At 38.1% G+C, this 20,453-nt stretch overlaps 1 protein-coding gene across 1 annotated transcript in view; it reads left to right on the top strand.

Moving 5' to 3' along the window:
* LOC118718766 (eukaryotic translation initiation factor 1A, Y-chromosomal) overlaps positions 1-19,257 on the top strand; it is a 43,458-nt gene extending 24,201 nt beyond the window's left edge. Inside the window, exons 5-7 of the mRNA XM_036437613.2 lie at positions 13,264-13,345; positions 16,074-16,165; positions 18,326-19,257. Of these exons, the coding sequence (XP_036293506.1) occupies positions 13,264-13,345; positions 16,074-16,165; positions 18,326-18,331 (180 nt within the window). The 3' untranslated portion in view covers positions 18,332-19,257. The remainder of the gene's footprint in view (positions 1-13,263; positions 13,346-16,073; positions 16,166-18,325) is intronic.
* The last annotated feature ends 1,196 nt before the right edge of the window (positions 19,258-20,453 follow it).

Below are 20,453 nucleotides of genomic sequence, written 5' to 3'. Positions count from 1 at the left end.
ACTCATTCGTTTGTTTTCTCTTTAGTTTCCATTGCCCCTGGAGCTGTATTGGTGAAAAAATTGCTTTGGCATTTGTCTGAGATTTTGCTATTTGTGGACTCAAATTTTTATGGTTTTCTGTCTATTCATTTTCAATTTACTTTTGTGGATGGTGTAAGTTGGTGGTCTGGTTTCATTTTTTTGTCTATATTTGTCCAGTTTTCCCGACACCGTTTAGTGAAGATACTGTCTTGACTTTATTATATGCTCTTGTCTCATTTGTCAAATATTAATTGAGCATAGTAATTTGGGTCTAATTTTATGATTTTTGCAAAGAGATAACTATAATCTCAAAAAATATCCAAGGGTCTACTCTACAATGGATTCAAGATAGATTTATTGAAACAATTGCTCTAACCAACTAAGCTACCTGGCTAGAGCCAAAGAGGCAGAATATGTTTATCTTATGCTCCCCTGAATTTTCAGCACCTATTGTAGAGTTTAGTCTATAGTAGGTATGCAATAAACATTTGTTATTTGAATATAAAATAAATGGAACCAAAGGAGAAAAATAATAACTATAGGCAACATTATCATACATTAACTCTCCAGAATTAATACTAATAACTAATAACATCTTATAATTGGAAGTTTACTATATTCTTTGACCAACATTTCATTTCCCCCTTCATCAAAACATCTGGCAATTACCACTCTACTCTCTTTCTATTGGTTTGGCTTTTTTAGATTTCAAATATAAGATCATATAGTATTTCTATTTTCTGTCTTTTACTTACCATAATGCTTCCACGTTCATTCATGTCACAAATGTCAGTAAATCTCATGGCTGAAGAATATACCTGTGCCTGGATGTATGTGTCTGCATGTGTAAGAGACATCTTTACTCATTCAAACAGGTTGCTTTCATGTATTGATATGGTGAACATGGGGTGAAGGTATCTTTGTGATAGCCAATTTTTTTCTTTGGACATAAACCTAGTAAGAGTACTATTGGATTTTATGGTGGTTGCATTTTAAATCTTTTGAGGAAACTTCCTACAGTTTTCAATAGTGGCTTTACCAGTTTACATCTCACCACATTTGCTATCTCTTGTCTATTAATATTATGATTCCCATCCTAACAACTGCCCTCTCTTGCAGGCCTGGTGCTTCCCATTTGCCCTCTCCTGCTCACCATCTTGTGGTAGCCATCTTCTGTGTTGGGGTGATGGTCAATTTGCATATTACTCTTTTATTAGATAGGATGGTTTGCAAATATTTTCTACCATTTTGTTGGTTCCCTTTACACTTTGTTGATTATTTTGCTATACAGAAAAATTTTAGTTTGCTGTTGTTATATATGATTTTCGCTCTTATTGCTTATGATACAAAAAAACAATAGCCAACCCCAATGTCAAGGAGCTTTCTCCCTGTGTTTTATGGTTTTAATTCTTGTGTTTAAGTCTTTATCTACTAAGCTAATTTTTTGTGAGTGGTAAAAGATAAGGGTTCAATTTCATTTTCTGCTTGTGTTTATCCAGTTTTCACAATGCCATTTGTGAAGACTATTCTTTCCCAATTGATTATTCTTTTCTTTTTTAATATTTAAAAAAAATATTTTTATTGACTTCAGAGAGGAAGGGAGAGGGACAGAGATAGAAACATCAATGATGAGAGAGAATCATTAGTTGGCTGCCTCCTTCATGCCTATTACTGGAAAACGAGTTTGCAATCCAGGCTTGTGCCCTTTATCAAAATCAAACCTAGGACCTTCAGTCCACAGGCCAACACTCCATTCACTAAGCCAAACTAGCTAGGGCTTTAATATTTTTTATTGATTTCACAGAGGAAAAGAGAAGTAGAAGGGTGAGAGAAATAGAAACATCAATGATGAGAGAGAATCATTGATTGGCTGCCTGTTTCCTGATCCCACTGGCGATTGAGCCCACAATCTGTTCATGTGACCTTGACTGGAATTGAAGCCTGGGACCCTCAGTGGATGCCGTATCCATTGATCCAAACCAGGTACAGCTAATTTTTTTTTCTTAAAAACATTTTTTGATTTTATTGATTTTAGAGCGATAGGAAGGGAGAGGAATAAGAAGCAAGAAATATCAATGAAAGAAAAACATTATCTGTTGGCTCCTTCCTGAATAGCCCTGACCTTAGTTCATGGGTCTGCTCAATCACTAAGCAACACTGGCTGAGCACAATTGATTTTTCTTGGTTAGTTGATCATATATGCAAACATTTATTTGTGGAATTTTGATTTTGTTTCATTGGTCAATGGATATATTTTCCATTTTTAATTTTTGGTCAAAGTCTAGATCATTTTTATTTTATTTTGTTTATTATTATTTACTATTACTTTTTAATTTTTATTGTTGAGAATAGTACAGATATCCCCCCTTTTTACCCCTACGATCCTCAGCTCCTACCCTTTTCCTTCACCATCCTCTTGTCTGTTTCTATAGCCAAGATCTTCAATTAATCTCTTCCCTTCAGTTAATTCTTTCCGGCCTCCCCTCCCCTCTTCCCTCTGAGTTTTGTCAATCTGTTCATGTTTTCATGTCCCTGATTCTATTTTATTCACCCATTTACTTTGTTCATTAGATTTCTTGTTCTTTAATTCTGATTTTTAGATTTAATTGTTGATAATGTATTTATCTAAACTTTAATTCTAAATGATAGCTTTGCTGGTTAGAGTAATCTTGGTTGAAGGTCCTTGCTACTCATTACTTCGAATATTTTTTTGCCACTTTCTTCTGGCCTGCATAGTTTCTGTTGAGAAAATAGCTGGCAGTCTATGGGAGCTCCTTTGTAGGTAACTAACTGCCTTTCTCTTTAAAAATTCTCTCCTTGTCTTTAAGCCTTTGAATTTTAATGATGTGTCTTAGTGGGTCTTGTTAGGTTTTTCTTCTTTGGGACTCTGCACTTCCTGGACCTGTAAGTCTGTTTCTTTCACCAAGTAGGGTAAGTTATCAGTAATTATTTCTTCAAATTTCTTCAGATTCTTCTGGCACCCCCAAAATAAAATGTTGGTACACTTGAAGTTGTTCCAGAGGCACCTTATACTATCTTAGTATTTTTTTATTCTTTTTTATTTTTGTTCTTCTGATTCAGGGTTTTTTGTTTCCTCATATTTTAAGTTGTTGATTTGGTTTTTGGAATTTTCTACTTTCCAGTTGAATTATTCTTTATTTCAGCTAGTGTATGTTTAATTTTTTACTGGTCCTTTTTCATATCTCGGACATTCTTATTAAAGATTCTTGGAAATCTCACTAAGTCCCTTGAAGCTTTTATGAAAATCCTTGGATAACCTTATAACTAGTTTTGAATTCTGTATGTAGAAGCTTACTTGCTTCCATGTTTTTCATTTGTGACTTGTTTCTTTGTCTCCACATTTTGTTGGTTTTCCTGTGTTTGTTTTTATGCATTAAGTACAACTACTATGTCTCCTGAAATAGTAGAATGGCCTTATGTAGTAGGAGGTCCTATAGAGCACAGTGCTCAGCCTCCCCAGTACCTGAGCTGGGCACTTCTAGGTGAGCCCCTCTTTGGGCAGTGTGCACAATCTTGTAGTTGAGCCTTGAATGCTTTTGTTATCACTGGAAAGAATTGATCCCCAGGCTCTAGAGCCAGTGCACCCAGTGGACAGCATCAGACCATACCAGATTATAACTCTTCATGTCTACAAGTGACATATTCAAAAGGCAGACTCAGTGAGCATCAAAGCCCCACTAGAGCAAGTGCTGCTCTATAGGGTTATCTTCTGCACAACAGTGCTCCTACTGTAGTTTATAACAGCTTGGGTGGAGCTGTAAATTGATGAACCAGTGTCCATCAGACTGGTTCACAGTTTGGTCCACCCTGGTGTCTTAGAAATCACCAGGGTGGACCAAACTGTGAACCAGTTTGATGGACACTTACATGTGGCCCTTGCCAGTCAGCTTTGCCTTAGGAGAGGTCCCAACACAGGAACAATTTCTCTCTGTGAGCACCCTCAGCTGGGAGAAACCCCCCAAGTTCCTTCCTCGATGCCAGACAATCCAGTTTCTCCCTATATGCCTCTGAGTCCTCTAACACCACCTGGCATCAGAGCTCAGAGGGGTCAAGTTCTAGTAAATTTGTATGCCCATCCTTTAAAATGAACATCTGGGTCTCCAGCAGCTTACATGTCACTCAGCCATAGTCCCTGTTGGTTTGTACGGGGATTTTCTTTCCAGCTCTGGAACCTTGGGTTAAGGTCTCATGTGGGTCTGGGACCCCTTTCTCCTTATGTGTAGCCTCCGCAGAGAAAATTAAAAAATGACTCATGGGTGTTGGATTAGCACTTTCTGTTCCTCTGCACCCCTCACAGTCACTATGTTCTTTCTTCTTTACTTCTCTAGCTGTAGAGCTTTCATCCAGCCATCTTTCAGACTGTTCTGAATGATAATGATTCTGTATTTTAGTTGCAATTTTTATATAGTTGTGAGAAGCAGCATGTATCAACATTTATCAATGCTTCCATCTTGGTTCTTTTTATGTATTAATCCTTACCCGAGGATATTTTTTCATTGATTTTTTTTCTTTTTCTTTTTTTTAGAGAGAGAGGGAAAGACAAAAATATTGATGTGAGAAAAATACATTGATTGGTTGCCTCCTGCACATGCCCCAAACAGACCATGTCTGTGGAGGAGCCTACAACTGAATGTTAGTACAGTATTGTGTTGATTACTATAGTTTACAATGTAATTTAACATCAGTAAATGTGATGCCTGCAAATTTTGTTCTTTCTCAAGATTGGTTTGACAGAAAATTGGGGGACATCTATAATACTGTCAACAACCCTATATAATAAAAGGCTAATATGCAAGTTGACTGAACAGCGGAACAACTGGTTGCTATGGCACACACTGACCACCAGGAGGCAAATGCTCAATGCAGGAGCTGCTCCTTGGTGGTCAGTGTGCTCCCACAGTGACAATGTTAAAGAGCACCAAGCCAAGCCATAAGGATGAGCAAGCAAGAGAGTGATAAGGAGCGAGCAGTCCTGCACTGCAAGAGGCATGTCCTCCTACTGGTAAATACAAGAGGGCTGCAGGCCAGGCTAATGGAACCCCATCTAGTGCATAAATTTTTGTACAGTATGCCTCTAGTAAAGAATAATAGACAATGCCTCAAAAGAATAAGACTGCTTTTGGCTATTTTTTTTAAACATAATTTTTATACTTCAATTACAGTTGACATTACAATATTATATTTCAGATGTACACCCTAGTGATTAGACATTATATAACAAGTGATCACCCTGATAAAACTTACATTCATCTTACATACATAGTTTATTTTTGTATGATCTTGTATGCTTTAGTAGTCTTGTTTTCTAGTGTTCTGGTGCATGGATTCTTGCACATTGAAAGGAATTTAAATAGAAGATGGCCAGCGTGGTGAGATGGACTGGATTTGCCCTGGAGTTAATCTCCTGCGGTCCCTCCCCAGCATCTATGGAGTGAAGGGAGCCCTCCAGCAGTGAGGTTCCTCAGCCTGGCCTTTGGGAATCTCCCGAGGGGTCCTGGAGTGTAAGAGCACTCTGCAGAGTTGCTGTCATACAGGGTGTGGAACATAAATGCAAGTGTGCATAAACCAGATTCGGGATCGATAGTGCACCAACAACAACATAGCCAACGGCCAAAGATGGAATCACATGGCTCTACAAGGAATCAGGCTCCTTCCTTTCAGGTTTCAGGATGCATCATCTAAGAACTGCTGCCAAGTCACTGCAGCTCAGCAGCTCCTGCATTGAGTGTCTGTCCCTTGATGGTCAATGTGCATCATAGTGACTGGTTGGACTGGGAAATGCAGCATATTAGCCTTTTACATATATATAGACTAAATGCCTGGTCCCTCAGGGTGGGCTGCAGAAATCAGACCCAATCTTCACAGCCCCACAGCCCTGCCTGGCTCCCCAACTTGGCTTGGCTCTTCCCCCTCACCTGCTCTGCTCTACTGCCTATAGAGCGATTGGTCAAGGCTGGGCCTCCTTCCCAGCTTCCTCAGCCCCTGGGAGCCAGGAGGCAATCTCACCACCTGCTGCCAGCTGCTAGTCACCATCTGTAGGACGAGCGGGGGGTATTCAGGCCCCTACTCACACCTGCCTTGCCTTGGTGCTGCCTGCTAATCTGGTCCACCATCCTACTGTGGTCCTGCTCTTATTGGGGTTCATTGGGGATGGCAGTATCTTCACTGCTGCCCCTTGTCAGCACTGTGTCGCCAATGCCTGCCATGTTTCATGCCACCTATACGGGGTTAGCTCATGTCATAGTGAGCGGTCCAACTCCCAGTCAAATGATTGCTCGAGGATAATTTACATATTGGGCTTTTATTATATATCGATAGAAGGATATTTCTTTGCTGTGCTTTACATTCCCATAACTGTTCTATAACTATAAATCTGTACTTCTTAATTCTTTCACTTTTTCCACCCAGACTCCTAAATTTGCCAGCTGGCAGCCATCAAAATGTTCTGTATCTATGAGTTTGTTTCTGCTTGCTTGTTTAGTATTTTTTATCTAATTGTTGATATATATGTGTATATACACACATATATATATTGCCATTTTATTTACATTTTTTATTTTTTTCCTCCTGAAGATTCTTCATTTTTGGTGGTGAACTCCTGTAGCTTTTCCTTATCTGGGGAGCTCTTTATTTCTCCTTCAGTTTTAAATTATTGCTTTGCCCTATGTAGAGTAATTTTTCATTGCTTTGAGTATTTCTTGCTACTACCTTCTGGCCTGAAAAGTTTCTTTTGAGAAATCAACTGACTCTATAATATTGGAAGTTTCCTTTAAGTAACTGACTGCCTTTATCTTGCTGCTTTTAAGATTCTGTATTTGTCTATAAGGTTTTGCATTATAATTATGATATGTCTTGGTGTGAGTCTCTTTAGTTTTCATCTTGTTTAGTTTCGTCTTGTGTTTCTTGAATTTGTATGTCCATTTCCTTCATCAAGTTAGGGAAATTTTCTACCTTTTTTTTTTTTTCTTTTCTTTTCTTTTTCCATTTTCTTGCTCCAGTACCTCCATGGTACACTTGAAGTTGTCCCAGAAGTTCCTTATAGTATTCTTATTGTTTTGGATTTTTCTTCCCTTTTTTTTTGCTGTGACTGAGTGTTTTGGGTGTTGTTTTTTTTTCCCTTCGTTTTATTCATCCTCACCCATGGATTTTTTTTCCCTTTGATATTTAGAGAGAGGGAGAGTGGCAGACAGAGAGTTGAGAGAGGGAGAGAAACGTTAGACTCATCAAATTGATTGCCTCCTATATAACGACTGAGCTGGAGATTGAATTCAGGTATGTGTCCTTGACAAGGAATCAAACCTGTAATCTTTTAATGCTAATCATTGAACCACACCAGCCAGGGTGTGATGGGTTGTGTTGTTTTTTTTTGCTTCCTCATCTTCCATATCACTAGTATGTGTTAGGTAGTGCTGTTATATCTCCCAGACTTGATAGAGTGGTCTAATTAAATAGGTGTTTTGTAGGTTAGGATAGCCTTCCTGATCAACCAAGGAGCCTCTCCATGTAAGCTTTGTACACTTCCTGTTATAGTTGATTTGTAATTGCTGTTAATAGGTCAATAGGTGGGATTTACATGCAGGCCAAACAACTTCAAGAACTGGCTACAGTTACTGACGATCTCTGGCCACCATGGACGATCAGCTAGGCATTGACCCCCTACAGAACAGGACTTAGTTCAGTAGATCTATGGTGCCTGGCTTCACCCTTTGAGTGTGTCACTTTCTGGAGGTTTTTGGATGATACAACGTGGTTTGAAGCTATCTACTGGGAGTGCTTTCTCTGGGACCTCTAGTGAGGTGCAGAACAAGGTTGGCGCTGCCTGTGTTCTGTTTGGGCATAATCTAAAAGTGATGTAGATGCTTGCTACTTGTGCTGGCTTGGAGGTGCCCAGGAGTGGCCAAGCTGTGAACCAAGGTTGGCTTCCACTTATACCAAACAAGGAGCCAACTTAGCAAGAGGTCCAGAACTTGCTGAGGCCAGATGCTGCATATTTGAAAGATTTTTTAAAAATCTGAAGCATGAGGCAAGACAGGACATTGGTAGGGAAAAGCCACTAGAAACAGCTGTGTGGAACTAAAGTTTTGGTAGGACAGGACCTTGGAATCACCAGAGCTGGGCTAATGGAGACAGATATTCCTGGCTCTGTGGAGAGAGGGCTTATCAAAGACTTGTCTCTTGAGAAGGCTTGTCTCTCCCTTTCAATCTCCCAACTCATGCTGTTATATAAAACAATTTAGTTCCTACCCATAATGTCTCTTTCAAGCTTCTGACCCAGGAGTGGAGCTCAGAGCGAACAAGTCCCAGTAAGTCCTTGTGTGGGTTTTTAAGAGGAATTGCCTGGGACCCCAGAAGCCTCCATGTTACTCAGCCACAATCCCCACTGGTTTTTACAGCCAGAAGATATGGGGGTTTTTCTCCAGCAACTGGGATCCAGCCTTTACTACAATCAAAGTCTTTACAGGGTTTGTTGACTCTGGCCGGTGTCTGCCAGAGCACCAACCTTGTAGCTCCCTCCACCCCCACCTTTCCCTTCATAGCAGGTGTCCTGCCTTGCCATAGCAGATGATCCATGCCTGAAGGGCTGGGGGCATGGCCGCCATATTTGTCATCCTTATTTGCATATTTCCTCCTAACTGCTGGTTGATGTCGCAGAGGTACAGTCAGTTTACTTGTTTCACTTTTAATAGTGTACATAGTGTTCCATTTGATATTTCCTATACCCCACCTGGCACCATATATAGATAATACATATTGACTGTGTTTCCTGTGCTTTGTTTACATTTATATCTTCATTACTATCTTGGGTTGTTTTTGTTTGTGTGTGGGGGTTTTGTTTTTGTTTTTTAATTTTTAATCTTTATTGTTCAGATTATTACAGTTGTCACTCTTTTTCCCCGCATAGCTTCTCTCCAGTCAGATCCCAACCCACCCTCTGCCTATACCCCTCCCCCACTCTCCTCATCCATAGGTGTACATTTTTTGTCCAGTCTCTTCCCACAATTCCCATACCCTCTTTCCTTCACTGAGAATTGTCAGTCCACTCGCTTTCTATGCCCCTGATTCTATTATATTCACCAGTTTATTCTATTCATCAGTATTTTATTCACTTGATTTTTAGATTTACTTCTTGATATGTATTTGTTGTTCATAATTTTTATCTTTTCCTTTTTCTTCTTCTTCCTCTTCTTAAAGAATACTCTTCAGCATTTCATATAATACTGGTTTGACAATGATGAACCCCTTTACCTTTTTCTTATCTGTGAAGCTCTTTATCTGCCCTTCAATTCTGAATGATAACTTTGCTGGGTAGAGTAATCTTGGTTGTAGGTTCTTGCTATTCATCACTTTGAATATTTCTTGCCACTCCTTTCTGGCCTGCAAAGTTTCTGTCGAGAAATCAGCTGACATTTCTATGGGTACTTCCTTATAGGTAACTGTTTTACTCTTGCTGCTTTTAATATTCTCTTTGTCTTTTGCTCTTGGCATTTTAATTATATTGTGTTTTGTTGTGGTCCTCTTTGGATTCCTTTTGTTTGGGGTTCAGTGTACTTCCTAGACTTAAGAGTCTGTTTCTTTAACCAGGAGGGTGATGTTTTCTGTCATTTTTTCAAATAGGTTTTCAGTATCTTGCTCTCTCTTCTGTCACCCCCATAATTCTGATATTGGTATGCTTGAAGTTGTCCCAGAGACTTCTTACACTATCTTCATATTTTTGGATTCTTTCTTTCTGGTTGGGTGATTTTTGCCTCTTTGTATTTCAAATCTTTGACTTGATTCTTGCAATCCTCTCATCTGCTGTTAAATATCTGTATATTATTCTTTTTTTTAAGATATATATATTTTTTAAAATATATTTTATTAATTTTTCACAGAGAGGAAGAGAGAGGGATGGAAAGTTAGAAACATCGATGAGAGAGAATCATCAATCAGCTGCCTCTTGCACATCCCTACTGGAGATGTGCCCTCAGCCAAGGTACATGCCCTTTACCAGAATCGAACCTGGGACCTTCCAGTCCGCAGGCTGATGCTTTATCCACTGAGCCAAACCTGTTTCGGCTGTATATTATTCTTTATTTCAGTTAGTGTATGCTTAATTTCTAGTTGGTCCTTTTTCATATCCCTGAGGGATTCACTAAATTTATTGACATTTTCTAGAAACTTTTGAATAACCTTGTAACCATGGTTTTGAACTCCATATCCAGTAGTTTTCTTTCCTCCATTCCCTTCATTTGTGACCTGTTTCTTTGTCTCCACATTTTTGCTGCTTCCCTGAATTGATAGAGTGACTTTGTGTGCTAGGTGTCCTATAGGGCCCAGTGGCTCAGCTTCCCCAATTACCTGAGGTGGACACTCTTGGTGCATTCTTTTATGGGCTGTGTGCACAGTTTTGTAGTTAAGCCTTGAATATTGTTGGTATCACTGGGAGGAATTGACCTCCAGGCCAATTGGCTGTGAGGATCGTGAGGATCATCTGTGACTATGGGAGAACTTCTGTGCTGGAGACACCTTTATGGGGCAGGACTTGCTTCAGTGAGGCTTTGATACTCACTGAGTCTGCCTCTGAATTTGTCTCTTTTGGATCTGAGGAGTTGTAACCTGGCTGGTTCTACTCTTAATACCTGTGTACACTGGCTTTTGGATCTCCAAAGAGGTGCAGATTTAGCTCTGCCTGCGGCTACCCAGCAGGAGCTATGGAGAGATCTGCAGATTCCTCCTCTTATTTTGATTTTGGAGGTGCCCAGATGAGGCCCAGATGTGCAGCAATGCAAACTGCTGTGTGGCCTTGGGCCTTCTTTTGGATGTTCTGGATCTCACTGACTCAGCTGCAGTTTGTTAGGTAATTTTAGATCGCAAAGGAACCAGCCATTCATGAGCAAAAATCCTCTGTGCACAGCTGGGGTGGAGTTGTAAGTTGGATTGGGCGAGGTCTCAGGGTATCTTCAGGGCAAAGCAAACAGCCATGGCTGACTTTTAGCCCTGCCCTAAGAAGTCCCTGGGTCTTAGTGTCCCCTGGTAATCGCTGCAAGCAGCTCTGAGAAAAAATTACCTCATATTCCAGCCTGATGCCAGACAGTCCATCTTCTCCCTGTATGAATTTCACCCAGAACTGGAGGTCAGAATAGTTGGGAGCTTGTTTCTTCCTCCTGAGCATACTCAGTTACCAGTCCTTTCCGAACACACACGTGTTACTGTACCTCTGCACTTCACTTCTGAACTTCCTTTTAGCCTCAGTGTGCCTTTCTTTTCCCTTTTAGTTGTAGAATTTCCACTCAGCCAGCCTTCCTGGGGTTCTGGATGATGTCCATTTTGTCTTTTTGTTATAGTTTTGAAGTGGTTGTGCGAGATAGCAAGTTCATGTGTTTACCTATGCTGCCATCTTGTTTTCTCTTCATTACTCCTGTGTTTCCCTGAAAATAAGACATCCTCCGAATATAAGACCTACTTACAGGTTTCCTTCTCAGTGAAATATAAGGCGTCCCCCCGAAAATAAGCCCCCCTGCCCCAAGAGAGATTTGGTCCACTGATTCTGAAAGAAATGGAGTCACAAGAAATTCACCAGGAAATTCAGGAATTGAATTGTGAGGATGCTGTTCCAGAGACGATGACATGATTGTCATTGAATAAATGAGTAAATTCTTGATACTGTAGGATTCTCAGTTTGTCTGGTTTGTGTTGACAACTACCGTACTACCGTACCGTATACAGGTAATAAATTTTCTTTATTTTCATTTAACAATAAATGTGTACCATATTCTTCCTCATGGAAAAATAAGACATCCCCTGAAAATAAGACCTAGTGCAATCTTAGGGAGCAAAAATTAATATAAGACACTGTCTTATTTTCAGGGAAATGGTATTTTGTACCTATCAGTTTGTACTTCCTTATTTCTTCACCACACCCCTAAACCCTTGCCTTTGAGCAACCACTGATTTACTCTCTGTTTCTATGGGTCTATGTCAATTTTGCATCTCTGTTTATTCTCTTCTCTAGATCTCATATATAAGTATAATAAAATGATATGGTATTTGTCTTTGACTTGTATTGTTTTTTGTAACACCTGCTCATCATTTAATCTTTAATGAATAAGTCTATATATATCCTTGCTGGAAACATTCTATTCCCTTGTTTTAAAGAGCAATCCAAAGATTAGATTAGCTGCTCCATCTGGTAGCTTATTGGAAATGCAAGTTTTTAGCTTAGTCTTTAATCTAGTGTGCTAGAATCTGAATTTTAATACAGTCCCACTGTTTTATATGCACATTACAGCTTGATAACTATTGCTTTATAGCACACTACAGTTGTGTTTGATTATTTTAGTTTTCTTTAATGTTTTTTGGGGGGCATGAGGAGGGGTTAATTGTAATTATTCTTCAGACACTGCTTTTCCTCTCCAAATGACTTATTTTAAAAAGTGGCTAAATGTGAATATTTTAAGGGCATTTGCAATGGAAACGCCAAAAAATATCTTTTTAAATACAGAGTTTTTGGACTTAATATCAGATCTATCAGTCTTTAGGAGATATAACTACCTTTTAAAAAAACCAAGTAAGTAATCATTGTGGTAGGGAAGTAATTACACTACAACTTTATTTTTTTCTATTTTCTCCCCCCTTCCTCCTTTTCCTCGCTTATTAAAATTAATTATACAAGCAGTTTTTCCAGGCTGTTGGTTAATCATTACTTAGTCATTTATGAAAAACTAGAGGCCTAAAAAAAAAAGAAGAAGAAAAACTAGAGGCCTGGTGCCATGTACTTGGGGGCGGGGGGCGCTCCTCAACCCAGCTTGCACCCTCTTGCAGTCCGGGAGCCCTTAGGGGATGTCCGAATGCCACAGAAGCACTGCCACAAAAGTGGGAGAGGCTTCCACCACCACCGCTGCACTTGCCAGCCATGAGCCTGGCTCAGGGCCTCTGGCTGAGCAGAGCTCTTCCTGTAAGAGTGCACTGACTACCAGGGGCCAGCTCCTGCATTGAGCATCTGACCCCTGGTAGTCAATGCACATCATAGCAATCAGAGGTTCTGCTGTTCTGTCAATTTGCATATTATCCTTCTATTATATAGAATGATTTCTACTTAAGTCCAAGAATATGTTGGGAATTTAGAGAGTTTGTAACAGTTAAGTGAGATTTTCCTTAATGTGTTTAATTTTAAAGTAATTTGCTAACCAATTGATGTATTTTGGCAAAGCCAATTTTAAAAGGTATTTGTTTACCTTTAAGGATAACAAAGCTGATGTAATTTTAAAGTACAATGCTGATGAAGCTAGAAGTCTGAAGGCATATGGCGAGCTTCCAGAACATGGTAATGACAAAGTTATGTTTTCCGTGTTATAGTATTGCTAGTTTGTTGGTGTTTTGGTGAAGCAGTTTTGATAGAATTGTCTTATTTTTCATGTATGTACTTAACAAAAATTAGTTTTAAGAATAGCAATCTATACTTTTTAGCATTTATACAATAGTAATAACATTCTGTTTCTAGTAAATGTTCTTTTGATCGGGAGTTTAAAAGTTTTAAGCTCTGAGCTTGTGTGTAATTATTTTTTTTTTAGAAATATATTTTTGGTAATTTTTAGAGAAGAAAGGGAGAGTGGGAGAAAGAGAGAAATATCAATGATGAGAGAGAATCATTAATCAGCTGCCTCCTGCATGCCCTGAGCATGTGCCCTGACAGGGGACTGTGACTTTCTAGATTAGGGGTGTCGAACTCAATCAGAGAAGGGGCCAAAATCTAAAATCCAGCCTAAATCGCGGGCCAAATGGTTTACTGAACAGTCATAAACTGTCATTGTGATGGAAACGCAGCGGAGTGCAGTGATGACAGCGCGGTGCGGGCCACATTGCAAGGCCTGGCGGGATGGATTTGGCCCGCGGGCCTTGTGTTTGACACATGTGTTCTAGATCATAGGTTGACACTCTACCACTGAGCCATTCTGGTTGGACTATATATAACTTCTGTTAAGGAAGTACATTTTATTTATTGTTTTTAACAGTTCTTAAAAGAGATGTATCAGTTTTCAGGTATATTAGGGCAACAATTATGATACTAATATTGGATTTATAGGAAACAGTGGTCAGTATATCTTAGCATATTATTTTATAGAATTTCTATTTTTTAATTTAAAAAAATCCTCACCCAGTGATATGTTCATTGTGTTAAAAGAAAGGGAGAGTGTGAGGGAGGGATAGCAAGAGAGAGAGAAATATTGATGAGAGAGAAACACATTTATCAGCTCCCTCCAGTATGTCCTGGACCTGAGATTAAACTCACAACCTGGGTAATTGCCCTAATTAGAATCAAACCTGCAACTCTTTAGGTATTGGGTTGCAACCAACTACGCCATATTGGCCAGGGCTGTGTGTACTTTTTAACAGATATTTCTTTTCTTTCTTTTTTTATATTCACCCAAGAATATGTTTTTTGACTTTCGAGAGATGGAAAGGGAGAGGTAGGGGCAGAGGATGGGAGAAAGGAGGAGAGAGAGATAACTGTGAGACAACATCAATTCGTTGCTTTCTATACATACCGTGACCTGGGATCAAATCTGCAACCTTTTGGCATATGGATGAGCAGTGTTGGCCAGAGTTATTTTTATCCTAATGGCTACTTAAAAATATATAGTAAGTTCCTTAAGAGAAAATGTACTATTTCTACAGCCACATTTTTTACTTTACAGCTATTTTACTTACTTGTTTTACTTCACTGCATTTTGTAATGAAAATATAAGATCTTTACATAAGCATGAAAATTTTGATAAAATTTTTTTGTATTTAAAATATCAGACCAGGAACTGGGGGAGATAATAGATCAACTGAAGGACTTGTATACATGCATATAAGCACAACCAATGGACATAAAGCTCTGGGGAGGGAGGGGATGTGTGGGAGGGAGGGAGGGGGAAAAATCAATAAAATATGTAAAAATAAAAAAATAACAAAATAAAAATTTTTATTTACAGAGAACATTTTAATGGTGGCCAGATGGGAGGGTTTTGAGGGATGGGTGAAAAGGGGGGAGGAATTAAGTAAAAATTGCTAGTTATAAAATAGTCATGGGCATGTGGAGTACAGCATAGAAAATACAGTCAGTAATAGTGTAATAACTATGTGTGTGCTGTGAGATGAGTATTACATTTATCAGGGTAAATTACTTCGTGAGTTACATAAATGTCTAATCACTGGGCTATACACCTGAAACGAATATAAAATTGTATGTTAACTGTAATTGAAAAATAAAAAATTGTCTTTAAAAAAAAAAATATCAGACCAGTATTTTCTCTTTCAGTTCTGTTTCTTAAAGCAGCAATTTTCAACCATTGCCTCAATAATTTTTAAAACATACAGTATTTACCTGAGTATTTTAGTCAGGGTATTGACCTGTTTTCCACCAAATTGTCAAATTTAAGAATAACAGCAGCTCACACACTAACTGTCTAGTATGAATGAATTAAAGTTATACCTTTTATTGGTCATATTGGGAAAAATACATATTTTTTGGTATACTGCAGCATTTTAGTAATTAGGTATGAAAAAGGTTGAAAATTGCTGGCTAAGGGGATAAGCATAGCTTGACCAAGATTTTTTAAATTGATTTGCTAAGTCTTTCAAATAGTTGGTGAATGAGTTATTCTTAGTTAGGAAAACTTCACATGCACCATGTTTTCAATTACATTTTGAGGCTAATTTGGGAAGTGCAAGATTTATGTTAGTGTGATTAGAACTTGCCTTTCTTATAATACCTTTCTGAACAAAGTAAGACTGTAGTACATATATTCTTCATTATAATTAATGAACTCTGGGAGTTTTGTGAATTTTCTTTGTGTTGAATTCTTCGAAGTTAGAAAGATAATTTGTATTGAAATAGGACTTGTAAAAGTGGCCTTCTATTATTTGATATTTTGTATCAGGCCCATTTCTTTTAATCGGTAATTTCTCTGATAACACCTTTTTAACTATATACATATATATATATATATATATATATATATATATATATATATATATATAAACTATATTTCTTTTTGTATCTTTAGCTAAAATCAATGAAACAGATACATTTGGTCCTGGAGATGATGATGAAATTCAGTTTGATGACATTGGAGATGATGATGAAGACATTGATGATGTAAGTAGTAGATAAACCCTGTTGGGTTTGTTTTATTGATGTACAAGGAAATCAGATGTTTCCCCTAACTTCCTTTAATCTAAGAATGTTGCACACTTAAATTCCGTGTATCTATAAGATTGTTCATGAATCTGAATATTCATTAATATTTAGAAACCAGCTAGTTTAACTTTTTATTCTTTAAGAAACTTTATAATCCTTTGAAACATCTCTTTCTAAAATGATCAGTATTAGTTTTGACAGATGGTAGTCCATAATGATAACTCATTTAAGAGTATCTACAGTTATAGTTAGAAATATAGCAAATTATTTTGAGAATGTCTTTTCTTAAATGAAATGTTAAAAGAAGAATCTTGTTTGAATCCATTTGCTGAAGCATTAAAATTGTAAATTACTTCAAAAGTCTTATTAAAATGGAGGCATCTTTGATCAAAGTATATATTGAGATTACACTGTTCTTATTGGTCACATTTTTGCTTTGTAGTATATATGTGTTTATATGTGAAAATGTTCCCATCCTTTCCGTTTCCTGTTTCTGAATATGCTTTAAAATGTACATAACATTAGGAACTAATGTAATAAATATTAACAGATGAAAAGAGGAATAGATGTGAATGATCATGTGTAGTTTTTAAACTATACCCTTGTGGTAGATATTTTGGTATTCTCTTGAATTTTAAGTTCTTTTAACTCCTCTGAATGTCTGAAAATACTATTAATAAAAATGTCAGTTATTGAAAAATCTGGAGACTCCTGTTCTAGATCAGTGACTTCCAATCACTTGTGGTGCCCCACTTAGACTTACCCAAGGCCTTGAATTTTTGAAAAGCTGTGTTAATTTTGCTGCACAACCTTTGTGCTACATTTTCAAAAATTCCATTTAAGTATTTAAACACTCATTATATTTACTTAATTTGAAGAATATTGCAAATTTAATTTTAAATAATAGTTGCTATGTTCTTTTTTCTTTTCTTTTTAAAAATTGTTGACACTGCCGAAACCGGTTTGGCTCAGTGGTAGAGCATCGGCCTGCGGACTGAGGGGTCCCAGGTTCGATTCCGGTCAAGGGCATGTACATTGGCTGCGGGCACATCCCTGGTAGGGGGTGTGCAGGAGGCAGCTGGTCGATGTTTCTCTCTCATCGACATTTCTAGCTCTCTATCTCTCTCCCTTCCTCTCTGTAAAAAATCAATAAAAATATATATTTTTTAAAAAATTGTTGACGCTGCCCTAGCTGGCTTGACTCAGTGGTTAGGGCATCAGCCTAAGCACCAGAAAATTGTGGATTTAATCCCAGCCTGGGTGAGGGTGTGTGCAGGAGGCAACCAATCATTGTATTTCTCTTTCTCTCTCCTCTACCATTTACTCTAAAAGAGAAGGGGGGGCGGGGGGTGCGGAAGGTCAGTGGAAATAATATACTTGGGTGAATATTAACAAAAAGGAAAAAGAAATTGATACTGTTACAGGTGCCCTCCCCCCTCCTCCCCACCTTTGCCTCCTTAAAGCCCCCATTCTGCAGGCCCTCACCACATTTTTTATCTGTATTCATGGGCTATGAATATGTGCATATGTGTTTTTAGGGTAATTTCTTCCAGCCTCTCCCATGCCCTTTGACATTATTATTATGTTTAGATTTCTGGTTTTTAAACTATAACTTTATACAGATGTATTAAAAAAGAGCCTAGCCGAAACCGGTTTGGCTCCATAGATAGAGCGTCGGCTTGGGGACTGAAGGGTCCCGGGTTCAATTCCGGTCAAGGGCATGTACCTTGGTTGCGGGCATATGCCCCACAGGGGGCAGCTTGATTTTTTAAAAATATTTTATTGATTTGAGAGTGAGAAACAGATTTGTCTTCCCATGCAGTCATTGGTTGCTTCTTATATATGTCAATAAAATATATTTAAAAAAAAAAAAAACTTGTGTAAACCAAGTTTTATGGCCTTTTAGGCTTCCTCCACATGAATAGGAGTTCACTTTTTGAATAATAAGAATTATGTGTCACAGTGGGAGGAGGAGCATCAGGATTTTAGAAATGCTTAGATGGGTATGGCCAAAAAAAGTTGGGAACTACTGTTCTAGTTTATCTTAGGTTTTTGTTCAGTAGAATGTTTATTATAAGAATTATTTTAACATGAATCTGATGTTCTTTTCACTTGCAGATCTAAATTGAATTTAAAGTTTCAGAGTATTTGTTCCATGGTTTGGATTTTGGCCACCACCTGTTAAGAAGACTAAAACTTCAGGATAATTGCAGTTTGCTAAGACACTGATTTGTTTTCATTGTTCTTAAGTCTTTATTGTTCTCTTTAAATGAGCTGTTAACACTTTATTCTTTTGATGCAATGGAATTTAGGGATAAAAGATCACAAGCTCTACTGTTAAAACATAGTAAAGAGGAGGAGAGAGAATGGATAAAGTAAATGTTTTTCCAGTTAATGAATGTTTTGACTAAATTGTTTTATCTTTATGGTCAGTGATAAGTCCTAGTTCCAAGTAATTTTTTTCAGTCATTCAGTATGTTACCTAGATGTTCTCTTTAATTTTTGATAAAAATTTGAGGAAGTTAGAAATTTACATTTGAAGTTAAGAAAAGGGGCTATTTTTTAATATTTCTATAGCTGGGTACTATATTTTCAACTATGATAACATTCTTTTCATCATCTCATGCTGTCTTAAATACCTAGCATTTATAAACTGCTTATTTTAGAACTTGAGCATGAGTAGCAATTTTTAATTTATAAGATGAATAGTTGCAAAAATTCACTGCTAGATAGTAACTCAAAATTGGAACTACTGATATACTAGTCGAAAGTGGGTTTTTTTTACCTTATGATTACAAATTTTCTTAAATATCATAAGACAACTTTTAATGGTAAATAAGAACAGTTTGTACTATACTAAAAAGTTGTTAAAACATGTCATTTTATTTTCAAAACTCATGCATTTGTAACCTATAGTTTAGGGCTTTATGAACAATTAAATTACAATGTATAAATGAAAAATTAATTTTATAATAAACTGGTATAAGGAAAAGGAAGGGACCACAGCTAAGAAATTTAATAAAATGCCCATTGGGTATATTTTGGCCTTAGTTTGTGTTACTGGTGTATTTTTTTGTGTATATTTTATTAGAAATTTATATTATGACCTTTCTTTTTAATATTTTGTTCATTTTGAAAGTTATAGTAAAATGAATTAAGGAGGAGCTAAATATTATAGCAACCACAATTAAATCTTATATAATGGGATACAACAGATTTTTTTAAAAATATATTTTATTGAGTTTTTACAGAGAGGAAGAGAGAAGGATAGAGAGTTAGAAACATTGATGAGGAAGAGACATCGATCAGCTACCCTTGACCGGAATCGAACCTGGAACCTTTCAGTCCACAGGCCGATGCTCTATCCACTGAGCCAAACCAGTTTCGGCTACAAAAGATTTCTTAAGTGGTTTAGAAACATCACTTTTTTCAGAGGGCATTTTCAGTAGAGAAAATTAAAGGAAATGGCTTTTCCTGGTTTTTATATCCTATATAATAAAAGGCTAATATGCAAATCACAAATCAACCATATGGCAGAATGACCAGTCACTGTGACATGCACTGACCACCACAGGGAATATGCTCAGTGCAGGGGCTTCCCTTGTTGGTCAGTGCACTCCCACAGGAAGAGTACCACCCAGCCAAAAGCTGGGGTCATATCTAGTGAGCACAGCGGTGGTGGTTGGGCCTCCCCTGCTTCACAGCTGTTGGACACCCCCTCAGGGCTCCTGGGCTGCAAGAAGGTGTGGGCTGGACTTAGTATCCCCCTTTCCCACCTTTTCTCTCCCACTTCTTATGTCATGCACTGGGCCTCTAATATATAATTACACTAGAAGCCCAGTGCATGAAATTCATGCACTAGGGGAGGGAGTCTTTTTGCTCAGCCTGCCCACTCTCACAGTGGAGAGCCTTCAGGGAATGTCCTAGTAATGGCTTAGGCCTGCATCCCATGGAACATGCCCTTGATTATAATAGAACCTGGACCCTGCAGTTGGCAGGCCAAGCTGTCTCTCCACTGAGCCAGACCCACTAGGGCAGGATATGACATTTCTTAGCCCCTCCAGCAGTGAACCTTTGTTTTTTCCTCCAGGAGTGAGGTGGATCACCTTCTTGGATTCTTATAACCCAAGTTACCAAGAACACTGCCAGTGGTGTACAGGGAGCTTAGCCAGTGAGCTGTCAGAAAAGTGTTTCCCCTGCAGCTCATATGCAGAGGCCCCCTGTGTGTGTCCACTGGTGTGGGAGC

This window comes from Pipistrellus kuhlii, unplaced genomic scaffold (assembly GCF_014108245.1).
Source record: "Pipistrellus kuhlii isolate mPipKuh1 unplaced genomic scaffold, mPipKuh1.p scaffold_m20_p_144, whole genome shotgun sequence".
Lineage (NCBI taxonomy): Eukaryota > Metazoa > Chordata > Mammalia > Chiroptera > Vespertilionidae > Pipistrellus > Pipistrellus kuhlii.
The sequence above is the reverse complement of the archived record's forward strand: the minus strand, read 5'-3'. Positions and strand labels throughout refer to the sequence as shown.